Consider the following 13773-nt stretch of genomic DNA (forward strand, 5'->3'; position numbering starts at 1 on the left):
TAACTGCAGCCCCCGCTCCTCCATTATATAATAACTGCAGCGCCCGCTCCTCCTTTATATAATAACTGCAGCGCCCGCTCCTCCATTATATAATAACTGCAGCCCCCGCTCCTCCTTTATATAATAACTGCAGCCCCCGCTCCTCTATAATAACTGCAGCCCCCGCTCCTCCTTTATATAATAACTGCAGCGCCCGCTCCTCCATTATATAATAACTGCAGCGCCCGCTCCTCCATTATATAATAACTGCAGCGCCCGCTCCTCCTTTATATAATAACTGCAGCGCCCGCTCCTCCATTATATAATAACTGCAGCGCCCGCTCCTCCTTTATATAATAACTGCAGCGCCCGCTCCTCCATTATATAATAACTGCAGCGCCCGCTCCTCCTTTATATAATAACTGCAGCCCCCGCTCCTCCATTATATAATAACTGCAGCGCCCGCTCCTCCTTTATATAATAACTGCAGCGCCCGCTCCTCCTTTATATAATAACTGCAGCCCCCGCTCCTCCATTATATAATAACTGCAGCGCCCGCTCCTCCTTTATATAATAACTGCAGCCCCCGCTCCTCCATTATATAATAACTGCAGCGCCCGCTCCTCCATTATATAATAACTGCAGCCCCCGCTCCTCCATTATATAATAACTGCAGCCCCCGCTCCTCCATGATATAATAACTGCAGCCCCCGCTCCTCTATAATAACTGCAGCCCCCGCTCCTCTATAATAACTGCAGCCCCCGCTCCTCTATAATAACTGCAGCCCCCGCTCCTCTATAATAACTGCAGCCCCCGCTCCTCTATAATAACTGCAGCCCCCGCCCCTCTATAATAACTGCAGCCCCCGCCCCTCTATAATAACTGCAGCCCCCGCTCCTCTATAATAACTGCAGCCCCCGCTCCTCTATAATAACTGCAGCCCCCGCTCCTCTATAATAACTGCAGCGCCCGCTCCTCCATTATATAACTGCAGCGCCCGCTCCTCCTTTATATAATAACTGCAGCCCCCGCTCCTCCTTTATATAATAACTGCAGCGCCCGCTCCTCCTTTATATAATAACTGCAGCCCCCGCTCCTCCATTATATAATAACTGCAGCGCCCGCTCCTCCATTATATAATAACTGCAGCGCCCGCCCCTCTATAATAACTGCAGCCCCCGCTCCTCTATAATAACTGCAGCTCCCGCTCCTCCTTTATATAATAACTGTAGCGCCCGCTCCTCTATAATAACTGCAGCGCCCGCTCCTCCATTATATAATAACTGCAGCGCCCGCTCCTCCTTTATATAATAACTGCAGCGCCCGCTCCTCCATTATATAATAACTGCAGCGCCCGCTCCTCCATTATATAATAACTGCAGCGCCCGCTCCTCCTTTATATAATAACTGCAGCCCCCGCTCCTCCTTTATATAACTGCAGCCCCCGCTCCTCTATAATAACTGCAGCGCCCGCTCCTCCTTTATATAATAACTGCAGCGCCCGCTCCTCCTTTATATAATAACTGCAGCCCCCGCTCCTCCATTATATAATAACTGCAGCGCCCGCTCCTCCATTATATAATAACTGCAGCGCCCGCTCCTCCATTATATAATAACTGCAGCGCCCGCTCCTCCATTATATAATAACTGCAGCCCCCGCTCCTCTATAATAACTGCAGCGCCCGCCCCTCTATAATAACTGCAGCCCCCGCTCCTCTATAATAACTGCAGCCCCCGCCCCTCTATAATAACTGCAGCCCCCGCTCCTCTATAATAACTGCAGCGCCCGCTCCTCCATTATATAACTGCAGCGCCCGCTCCTCCTTTATATAATAACTGCAGCCCCCGCTCCTCCTTTATATAATAACTGCAGCCCCCGCTCCTCCTTTATATAATAACTGCAGCGCCCGCTCCTCCTTTATATAATAACTGCAGCCCCCGCTCCTCCATTATATAATAACTGCAGCGCCCGCTCCTCTATAATAACTGCAGCCCCCGCTCCTCCTTTATATAATAACTGCAGCGCCCGCTCCTCCATTATATAATAACTGCAGCGCCCGCTCCTCCATTATATAATAACTGCAGCGCCCGCCCCTCTATAATAACTGCAGCGCCCGCTCCTCCATTATATAATAACTGCAGCGCCCGCTCCTCCATTATATAATAACTGCAGCGCCCGCCCCTCTATAATAACTGCAGCCCCCGCTCCTCTATAATAACTGCAGCCCCCGCTCCTCTATAATAACTGCAGCGCCCGCTCCTCTATAATAACTGCAGCCCCCGCTCCTCTATAATAACTGCAGCCCCCGCTCCTCTATAATAACTGCAGCGCCCGCTCCTCCTTTATATAATAACTGCAGCGCCCGCTCCTCCATTATATAATAACTGCAGCGCCCGCTCCTCCTTTATATAATAACTGCAGCCCCCGCTCCTCCATTATATAATAACTGCAGCGCCCGCCCCTCTATAATAACTGCAGCCCCCGCTCCTCCATTATATAATAACTGCAGCCCCCGCTCCTCCATTATATAATAACTGCAGCCCCCGCTCCTCCTTTATATAATAACTGCAGTGTTGTTCTCTCTCATCCTGTAATGTACATAGTGACCCCCCCCCCTCATGTCCTGTAATAAGTGTCTCATCCTGTGGGACCCCCCCCCTCCCTCATCCGGCTTCTGTCAGGATCTGGAGAGGATGTTTGTGCCCTTTCCTCGGTGACTGAAGAGCCGGGCTGAACATGTCTACAGACGGTGAGTTTCTTTCCTCCATGATATTCTGTCTGGGGCTGTTCCCGGGATACTGACATGTAAGAGTACGAAGTGCTGAGCGTGGGGACCGCTGTGTTACTCTAGTGAAATGAGCAGTACTGAGTGTCTACATGTAATAACCTGGGGGGCTGTGGTATACACTACCGTTCAAAAGTTTGGGGGTCACCAGACAATTTCGTGTTTTCCATGAAATCTCACACTTATATTTATCAAATGAGTTGCAAAATGACTAGAAAATCCAGTCCAGACATTGACAAGGTTAGAAATAATGATTTTCTCCTTCAGACTTTGCTTTGGTCGCTCCATTTGCAGCAATTCCAGCATTGCAGACCTTTGGCATTCGAGCTGTTAATTTGCTGAGGTCATCGGGAGACATTTCCCCCCCCCATGCTTCCAGAAGCCCCTCCCACAAGTTGGATTGGCTTGATGGGCACTTCTTGCGTACCGTACGGTCAAGCTCCTCCCACAACAGCTCTATGGGGTTGAGATCTGGTGACTGCGCTGGCCACTCCATTACAGATAGAATACCAGCTGCCGGCTTCTTCCATAAATAGTTCTTGCATCATTTGGAGGTGCTTTGGGTCATTGTCCTGTGTTAGGATGAAATTGGCTCCAATCAAGCGCTGTCCACAGGGTATGGCATGGCGTTGCGGAGTGATCGCCTTCCTTATTCACAATCCCTTTTACCTTGTACAAATCTCCCACTTTACCCCAGACCATCACATGACCTCCACCATGCTGGACAGATGGCGTCCGGCGCTCTTCCAGCATCTTTTCAGTTGTTCTGCGTCTCACAAATGTTCTTCTGTGATCCAAACACCTCAAACTTCCATTCGTCTGTCCAGAACACTTTTTTCCAATCTTCCTCTGTCCAATGTCTGAGCTTTTGCCCATATTAATCTTTTCCTTTTATTAGCCAGTCTCAGATATGGCTTTTTCTTTGCCACTCTGCCCTGAAGGCCGGCATCCCGGAGTCGCCTCTTCACTGTAGACGTTGACACTGGCGTTTTGCGGGTACTATTTAATGAAGCTGCCAGTTGAGGACCTGTGAGGCGTCTATTTCTCACACTAGAGACTCTAATGTACTTGTCTTGTTGCTCAGTTGTGCAGCGGGGCCTCCCACTTCTCTTACTACTCTGGTTAGAGCCTGTGTGTGCTGTCCTCTGAAGGGAGTAGTACACACCGTTGTAGGAAATCTTCAGTTTCTTGGCAATTTCTCGCATGGAATAGCCTTCATTTCTAAGAACAAGAATAGACTGACGAGTTTCACATGAAAGCTCTCTTTTTCTAGCCATTTTGAGAGTTTAATCGAACCCACAAATGTAATGCTCCACATTCTCAACTAGCTCAAAGGAAGGTCAGTTTTATAGCTCCTCTAAACAGCAAAACTGTTTACTGCGGTGCTAACATAATTGCACAAGTGTTTTCTAATCGTCCATTAGCCTTCTAACACAGTTAGCAAACACAATGTACCATTAGAACACTGGAGTGATGGTTGCTGGAAATGGCCTCTATACACCTATGTAGATATTGCATTAAACACCAGACGTTTGCAGCTAGAATAGTCATTTAGCACATTAACAATGTATAGAGTGGATTTCTGATTCATTTCATGTTATCTTCATTGAAAAAAACTGGGCTTTTCTTTAAAAAATAAGGACATTTCTAAGTGACCCTAAACTTTTGAACGGTAGTATAAATGTCGCTGCACCTCACCCCCAGCCCTCCATCATTTGTGTCTTGTGTGATACAGACGAGACTTTGGCTCTTGAGAAGGCAGAAAGTTTGGCACGAGGGGCAGCCCTGAAATGGGCCTCTGGTATTTTCTGTCGTCCTGACCAGCTGACCCACCTCGGCCGGTATCGGAGGCGGGAGACGCAGCGTATTAACTCCATACAGTCCCGGCTGAAGGTAAGTGCTGGATGTGCACAAGTTTCAGTCTGTCCGTCTGAATATGTGTAGAAGCGCTGACAGGAGATTGTGTCCTCTCTGGTCCTGAAGGGGCGCACATGCAAATTCCTTCTACAAATGATCAGCGCTGGAGCAAAATCATTAATTGGCTCGTTGTCCCCTAAAACCGGAATTTACATTACTGAGGAAAGTAAAGATCTTGTTCTGGTCCTGCCAATCCTCCTGGACTAGACGGCCCCTGATCCTGGGCTGCCCCGGTTCAGAGGTGGTTCTGATCGCTGGGGAGAAGCTGCTTGGCAACCCCATAGATCAGACTTGATCCGGACTGATGGATGAATTGTCCTACAGCTGCGGCATTAACCAGGGTTGTCTAACATTCTATTCCGGGAGCACAATCTATGCCAGCCGGGGAGGAGTGACTTGTGCTAGGGAGAGGCTTTTTCTTTCTTGTACACCAGCTGGAAGGTAGTGACGGGATGAACGGTGTGTGTGACCGCCACATATCCGTGCAGAAAGCGGGTGAGGATCCTGTCGGAGGACGGCGCGGGCTATGCGGCTGGCACACAGGCCATTACCCTGCTGGAAGACTTTGGTGTAATCCTTGTTTGTCTGGTTAATAAGAGGCAGAGCGTGCTCTGGTGGAATGAGGATCTGCTGCCCTTCTATTCACTGCGGATCTGAGGCGGGTTCCTACTAGGTGAACATGGTCAGTCCTATCCTGGGTCAGTCCTATCCTGGGTCAGTCCTATCCTGGGTCAGTCCTATCCTGGGTCAGTCCTATCCTGGGTCAGTCCTATCCTGGGTCAGTCATATCCTGAGTCAGTCCTATCCTGGGTCAGTCCTATCCTGGGTCAGTCCTATCCTGAGTCAGTCCTATCCTGAGTCAGTCCTATCCTGGGTCAGTCCTATCCTGAGTCAGTCCTATCCTGAGTCAGTCCTATCCTGAGTCAGTCCTATCCTGGGTCAGTCCTATCCTGAGTCAGTCCTATCCTGAGTCAGTCCTATCCTGAGTCAGTCCTATCCTGAGTCAGTCCTATCCTGAGTCAGTCGTCTTCTGTGTCTTTCATTTGCCCAATAGATTAGAAGTTGTAAGTGTTCAATCTGCACCTTTGTATAAAATGGGGTTGATCCTGCATAGACTTTAGTATCTCGATCACTCCGCCGGGTGTGTGACCATTGGTGTGATCACCAGCAGAAAACACGGAATGTCACAGCACCCGACAGCAAACACCTGGACTGATGAAACTTTCCTCTTATTTCTCCGAAGTACAGTAAAAAACAGTGAAGTGCCGTGTTAGCCAGAAACAATATGAAATGTTAAATACTTATGTGTCAAAGACAAAAGTATAGCAGGAGTGACTGATCCGTTTATTGGCTGACCATAAAAGTTCTATAGAACTAAACCTTCTATACCTTTGTCTTTTTTGTCACACAAGTATTTAACTTTCCTCTAATTTCTCCAGAATGGATCTCGTGTGTCCCCATGCGGTGCTGGAATGAGTCTTCCCGGTGTGTGACTGTTTAGCTCTTCATCCACAATCATAATAATTCCACCACGATTGTCCGTTCACCGACATCTGTATCTAATAATTCTCCTTCACAAGCAGTTAGATAATCCAGCATGACATCTACTCCTAACCGTTGTGTTCCTAGTCTGCACTGCACTCGTACCTGGAAGGCGTGGACCATGGATTATCGCAGCTTCGAGTGGCGCTCTCAGAGGTTCGCCGTGTCCAGCAGGCCCTACGGGAGGTGCAGGAAATCTGGCAGGAGGGTGAAGGGTCTCTCATCACGCTCCAACCCATTGGACAGCTGGTAATGGAGCACGTCCAACTCTCTGTGGTGATACAAAGCCTGCCGTACATCTATGCCGGTAAGCGCGCAACTACAGCTGCATGGCCCAAAACAGCAGATGGTTTTTGATTTCGTAGACCTGGATAATAATAAAATGACAGGGCTCTGTCCCTAATTGTCCACATAGGTGACACACTGGTCTCACACACATGAAGCACGGGTTAAAGCTGCCATAGACATATTTGGGGTTCCTAAGTCCTTGTACAGTAATGAGCCAACGGTTCGGGTTACACCAGTCTGATTGTCCCTGACCTTTCTTCCACATAGTGCCCCATCTGATTGCTCAGACTCGAGACCTTCTTAAAAACCAGCGTCTTCTCGAGGCCCACGTCAACCTTCGAGAGCTGGAAAGTCTGAGAGATGACGTCTTGTACAGGTTACAGAAGGTTGGACCCTTTGTAGATTCGAGCGATCGACCCAATGCAGAGGCGGCAGATTTAGTCCAACAGTTTTTTGCAGGTGTCCAGGGTGTGAGTGAGGAGCTGGGTCGCACTCTGTCTTCACTGGCCAGATCCGCATTAGGGGTAGCCTGCTCTGACCCTTCTCTTTTAGTTTCTGCCGTCCGTATCATTGAACGAGAAGAATTCCTGGATGCTGAAGAGTCCAAAGGTCAGCAGCTCTGGAAACCACCGGGACGACCCAAACATTGGAGAGAGCACTTCTTTCATGCTTTAGAGAGAGGCGTCTGTGACCGAGTGATGGAGCCGGGGCCACTGTGGGATACCATCACGGTAACAGATCTGGCAAAGCACTTAAAGGAGCTTCAAGGTGGAGTGGTGGACGAGCTTCAGTCTGTGTGCTCCGTTCTGGCGCCCTGTGTCCCTCCGCACTATGACCTGGCTCGCGGTGTGGCCTTGATGTGCCACCATGGCATTGCTCGTCACCTTCGGGATATCCTTCGTCACGACCTTCCTCATCCTGCCCTGTACCACGTTCTAAACTGGATAACGACTATTTATCCCAGGTAATCCCCGGCAGATGGGTAGTTGTCGTGTCTTTGTGTCGGAGATGGTTTTATCATTTATTCGGTGCGGTTTCGGGCACAGTCGCTCATTTCTAGGATTATTAATCGTGCACTTTGCATTGGTTCTGCATTATTTACTGCATTTAACCTCCTCACAATTTCCGTTTATCTATTAATCCCTCTTCCCATTTCTGTGCTGATCATTCTCACCTTCCTTTTTATGACTGTCGAGATATCTAGCGAGGTCAGAAGTGGGAGGCCCAAGAATTCCCTGAAAATGGGTTTATAAATGTTCTTATTTTTTCCCCCCAGTGAGGGTATGATGGGACACCCCAACTTCTCATCGGAGATTGAAGTTTCTGAACTGGGACCCCTCATCCCCCCAGAAATGATGGAGGAACATTTAAGTCGTTATACACGTAATATGCGGGTGAGGCCTTCATACAGACTGCTGAACTGGTGTCCATGGCAGATTTGCATAGTAGGAATATAATGTACAATGTAGGTAATGTCTGAACCCTCCAGGCATGGGTACATAAAAAGACTATGGGTTTTCCTGCTATAATTCTGGGCTTTTGTGGCCTGACCCATAACCCGTCCATCTGGGGGACAGTAATGGGTCCGTTGCTTCAGGGGACACTGATCTCTAGACTGATGCTGCGTCATTGTGCCGGGTCATTAGTTCAACGTCCAATTGTGGAAACGAGTCCTGGTTGAGGGGACCTTCATAGTTAGACTAATTGTCCATTTTTCAAGAACGTCCCTTTCTGGAGATGTTTTCTCTTCCTTGGGTCTGAGTGGTGACCAGAAATATTCTTGGCTGATTGAACATCTCTAGAAAGTTCATTGTCGGGCCGTGTAGGAAGTGTCCCAGAAGCTGCGTGACCCTCCCCATATCACCGGCTGTATGGAGTATGGACAACGTTCTGCAGATGGTAGGAGGACTCTCTCCAGGAGGACTTTACATCTTCTGTAGCCCCCAGTCTGCACTTCCAAAAATCTCAATAGAACGCAACGCAAAAATGAGGCAGATTTGTCATCTGGTTCATCGCCCTTCCAGGCTTTATGATTAACAGCATCCATTTCATAAATTACCAAGCAAGTTGTGGAAGTGCAGAGTGCGGCCTCCTATATCTGACCGCTATCGTGGGCCGTGGAGCAGGTCCGTAAACAGCCGGTCATTGTACAAAACATGCAAAAGTCCCTTCTCAGGATAGTCCTAGTGATGCAAAACCACCCGTCCTGTTCCAAACCGTTGTATACAATTACATGGGGCATGTGCAAAACCCCTGGAACCCTTTGCGGTTTATTCTTGGGACCACCCTGTTGTCCTGGCCTGCAAATGTTAATGTCTGTTTTTGGTTCCGGAATATTCACTTTCAGCTTTGTGTCCGGCTGAGTTGTTGTAGTGACGTCTCTGCCCCTGTGTTCCAGGTCTGTCTCAGTCAGTGGATACACAAAGCGCTGGAAGTGGAGTCCTCCGAGTGGTTGAGGGATCAGGAGCCGGATAAGGACCAGGACGGCTTCTATCTTTCCAGTTTCCAGCAGATCGTTATGCAGGTGGGAATCGAATTACCGGAGCCGGTCCGGCGCTCACCATAGAGCACAACTTGTACAGTAACGGATCTTGTGTCGAGGTCAGAAATTGAATGTGGCAGGATCTCAACCTAGAACTGGCAAAGATGAAATGTACGTCTAGAAAATGACGTATTGGTGCCATTTATATTCCTCCTTCGTACGGGCAGAAGTACTAGAGAAACCAGTTACAGAACAACAATTCAAACACGGCGCAACTGTAAGGCGACATTCACACGACAAAAAAAATGGCCATTAAAACGGATCATCGGTCAGAATCTCACGGCCGATTTGTATCAGTGTCTCCAAATTCTCATCCATTTCCGGTCCGTCTGTCCGTTTTTAATGGCCGTTAAAAAAACTGATGAATTTAATTTGTGGCTTTTTTGTCCCAACCCCCTTAAAACACCCAAAGGAAGGTCACATGTTCACCTAGACACTATTTTCTCTGGACCTATTTGTATTTCTACAGCCCCCTGTAGATGATGCCACACAGACCCCCTGTAGATGATGCCACACAGCCCCCCTGTAGATAATGTCACACAGACCCCCTGTAGATAGAGCCACACAGCCCCCCTGTAGATGATGCTACACAGCCCCCCTGTAGATGATGCCACACAGCCCCCCTGTAGATGATGCTACACAGCCCCCCTGTAGATGATGCCACACAGCCCCCTGTAGATGATGCTACACAGCCCCCCTGTAGATGCCACACAGCCCCCTGTAGATAGAGCCACACAGCCCCCCGTAGATGATGCCACACAGACCCCCCTGTAGATGATGCCACACAGCCCCCCCGTAGATGATGCCACACAGCCCCCCCGTAGATGATGCCACACAGCCCCCCGTAGATGATGCCACACAGACCCCCCCTGTAGATGATGCCACACAGACCCCCCTGTAGATGATGCCACACAGACCCCCCTGTAGATGATGCCACACAGACCCCCCTGTAGATGATGCCACACAGCCCCCCCTGTAGATGATGCCACACAGCCCCCCTGTAGATAATGTCACACAGACCCCCTGTAGATAGAGCCACACAGCCCCCCTGTAGATGATGCTACACAGCCCCCCTGTAGATGATGCCACACAGCCCCCCTGTAGATGATGCCACACAGCCCCCTGTAGATGATGCTACACAGCCCCCCTGTAGATGCCACACAGCCCCCTGTAGATAGAGCCACACAGCCCCCCGTAGATGATGCCACACAGCCCCCCCTGTAGATGATGCCACACAGACCCCCCTGTAGATGATGCCACACAGCCCCCCCGTAGATGATGCCACACAGCCCCCCCGTAGATGATGCCACACAGCCCCCCCGTAGATGATGCCACACAGCCCCCCGTAGATGATGCCACACAGACCCCCCCTGTAGATGATGCCACACAGACCCCCCTGTAGATGATGCCACACAGACCCCCCTGTAGATGATGCCACACAGCCCCCCCTGTAGATGATGCCACACAGCCCCCCCTGTAGATAGAGCCACACAGCCCCCCCTGTAGATGATGCCACAGCCCCCTGTAGATGATGCCACAGCCCCCCTGTAGATACCACACAGCTTCTTGTAGATAATCCCACACAGCCCCCTGTAGATAATGCCACACAGCCCCCTGTAGGTAATGCCACGCCGACCCCCTGTAGATGATGCCACGCCGACCCCCTGTAGATGATGCCACGCCGACCCCTGTAGATGATGCCACGCCGACCCCCTGTAGATGATGCCACGCCGACCCCCTGTAGATGATGCCATGCCGACCCCCTGTAGATGATGCCACGCCGACCCCCTGTAGATGATGCCACGCCGCCCCCCTGTAGATGATGCCACACACACACACCCACCCTCGCTGAAGGAATTTTCAGGGACTGTCTCTGTAAATTCTGGACAGTCCCGGAAAATTCACTACAGTTGACCACTATGTACAATGCCCCCTGTACTAACGCCACGTTACCCTTATAGTGAGCGCAAAATACACTACATTTAACAAAGACCACACCTGAAGAGGGCGGCGCTGCATCGGTGAGTATGTCGCCGATAGCCAGCAAGGGAACTAGTAGTACCCTTGCCAATCCCCATGTCACAGATGCGTTTTTAATGGTTTTAATTGTTACATGTATTGACAGCCGTTAAAAACTGATCCATTGACTTCTATGGGGGCCGTAGGACATGTCCGATATTCGCGGGTCATTACACCTATAGAACATTGTTTTGAAATGGCCATGTGGCGGCCGTTTCCAAAACGGGTGTCGCACGGCCGTTTTTCACTATCGTGTGAATGTATCCTAAGGGTGTAATACGGGAGCGCAGGAACCGGGCAGCCGTACAACCAGTGTAATACAGTAGGGGCTTGCCACACATAACGGAATTGCTGCGTATTTTCCGTCCAGAAATTGACCTTCGGTGCGTATTTTTCGTTCCGCATCATGTAAATTCCAGCTGCGGAAAGTGACTGGATTGCGGCATTTTTCAGAGGAGATGTCCCCATCCCCCAGCATTGAGAAAAACACCCCGCAAAATGCACCATTTTCTGCAGCAATTCCATTAAATGTGGACAAATCCTAATGAAGAAAGTTCTGGAGAACACTCACGACTTAATGCAAAAAAGTGACCTTTATAATCCGTCGTGTAACGTTTCGGCATAATGTCGTTCATACGCGGCGCTGTCCAGAACTTTCTGTTTTGCTGTTGCCACAGTAGGACGGCCCTGTTTGGACCTGCACCGCGTATACCGTTATCTTGGCTTTGGTTGCTGTCCACCCCCCTATTATTGACCAGTGTGTGGCGGCATTTATAGGAGACTTTTTTTTTGGTTCGTTTTTAAATCTGTATTACTAATATCTTCATAAAAATTAAAAATGTAATTAAAAAGTACAAAAGAAAAGAGATTCAATATCCCTCGATACCCCTAATAACACTTTTATACTGCCCCCACACAATTATACTGTGTGGGGGCAGCTATGGGGACATTATACTGTGTGGAGGCAGTTATGGGGACATTATACTGTGTGGGGGCAGCTATGGGGACATTATACTGTGTGGAGGCAGCTATGGGGACATTATACTGTGTGGAGGCAGCTATGGGGCATTATACTGTGTGGAGGCAGCTATGGGGACATTATACTGTGTGGAGGCAGCTATGGGGCATTATACTGTGTGGGGCAGCTATGGGGACATTATACTGTGTGGAGGCAGCTATGGGGGCATTATACTGTGTGGGGGCAGCTATGGGGGCATTATACTGTGTGGGGGCAGCTATGGGGACATTATACTGTGTGGAGGCAGCTATGGGGGCATTATACTGTGTGGAGGCAGCTATGGGGACATTATACTGTGTGGGGGCAGCTATGAGGACATTATACTGTGTGGAGGCAGCTATGGGGCATTATACTGTGTGGAGGCAGCTATGGGGACATTATACTGTGTGGGGGCAGCTATGGGGGCATTATACTGTGTGGAGGCAGCTATGGGGCATTATACTGTGTGGAGGCAGCTATGGGGGCATTATACTGTGTGGAGGCAGCTATGGGGACATTATACTGTGTGGGGGCAGCTATGAGGACATTATACTGTGTGGAGGCAGCTATGGGGCATTATACTGTGTGGAGGCAGCTATGGGGACATTATACTGTGTGGGGGCAGCTATGAGGACATTATACTGTGTGGAGGCAGCTATGGGGCATTATACTGTGTGGAGGCAGCTATGGGGACATTATACTGTGTGGAGGCAGCTATGGGGACATTATACTGTGTGGAGGCAGCTATGGGGGCATTATACTGTGTGGAGGCAGCTATGGGGACATTATACTGTGTGGAGGCAGCTATGGGGACATTATACTGTGTGGAGGCAACTATGGGGACATTATACTGTGTGGAGGCAGCTATGGGGACATTATACTGTGTGGAGGCAGCTATGGGGACATTATACTGTGTGGAGGCAGCTATGGGGACATTATACTGTGTGGGGGCAGCTATGAGGACATTATACTGTGTGGGGGCAGCTATGGGGCATTATACTGTGTGGAGGCAGCTATGGGGACATTATACTGTGTGGAGGCAGCTATGGGGGCATTATACTGTGTGGAGGCAGCTATGGGGGACATTATACTGTGTGGAGGCAGCTATGGGGACATTATACTGTGTGGAGGCAGCTATGGGGACATTATACTGTGTGGAGGCAGCTATGGGGATATTATACTGTGTGGAGGCAGCTATGGGGGCATTATACTGTGTGGAGGCAGCTATGGGGGCATTATACTGTGTGGGGGCAGCTATGGGGACATTATACTGTGTGGGGGCAGCTATGAGGACATTATACTGTGTGGAGGTAGCTATGGGGGCATTATACTGTGTGGAGGCAGCTATGGGGACATTATACTGTGTGGAGACAGCTATGGGGGCATTATACTGTGTGGAGGTAGCTATGGGGGCATTATACTGTGTGGGGGCAGCTATGGGGGCATTATACTGTGTGGAGGCAGCTATGGGGACATTATACTGTGTGGAGGCAGCTATGGGGGCATTATACTGTGTGGGGGCAGCTATGGGGACATTATACTGTGTGGAGGCAGCTATGGGGCATTATACTGTGTGGAGGCAGCTATGGGGGCATTATACTGTGTGGGGGCAGCTATGGGGACATTATACTGTGTGGGGGCAGCTATGGGGACATTATACTGTGTGGAGGCAGCTATGGGGGCATTATACTGTGTGGAGACA

At 49.7% G+C, this 13773-nt stretch overlaps 1 protein-coding gene across 1 annotated transcript in view; it reads left to right on the plus strand.

Annotated features, from left to right (window-relative positions):
- The first annotated feature begins 2676 nt into the window (after positions 1–2676).
- LOC142661036 (exocyst complex component 3-like protein) overlaps positions 2677–13773 on the plus strand; it is a 31262-nt gene continuing 20165 nt past the window's right edge. Inside the window, exons 1-6 of the mRNA XM_075838231.1 lie at positions 2677–2730; positions 4502–4659; positions 6313–6532; positions 6781–7477; positions 7790–7907; positions 8912–9037. Of these exons, the coding sequence (XP_075694346.1) occupies positions 2718–2730; positions 4502–4659; positions 6313–6532; positions 6781–7477; positions 7790–7907; positions 8912–9037 (1332 nt within the window). The 5' untranslated portion in view covers positions 2677–2717. The remainder of the gene's footprint in view (positions 2731–4501; positions 4660–6312; positions 6533–6780; positions 7478–7789; positions 7908–8911; positions 9038–13773) is intronic.

Source organism: Rhinoderma darwinii, chromosome 9 (genome assembly GCF_050947455.1).
Source record: "Rhinoderma darwinii isolate aRhiDar2 chromosome 9, aRhiDar2.hap1, whole genome shotgun sequence".
Lineage (NCBI taxonomy): Eukaryota > Metazoa > Chordata > Amphibia > Anura > Rhinodermatidae > Rhinoderma > Rhinoderma darwinii.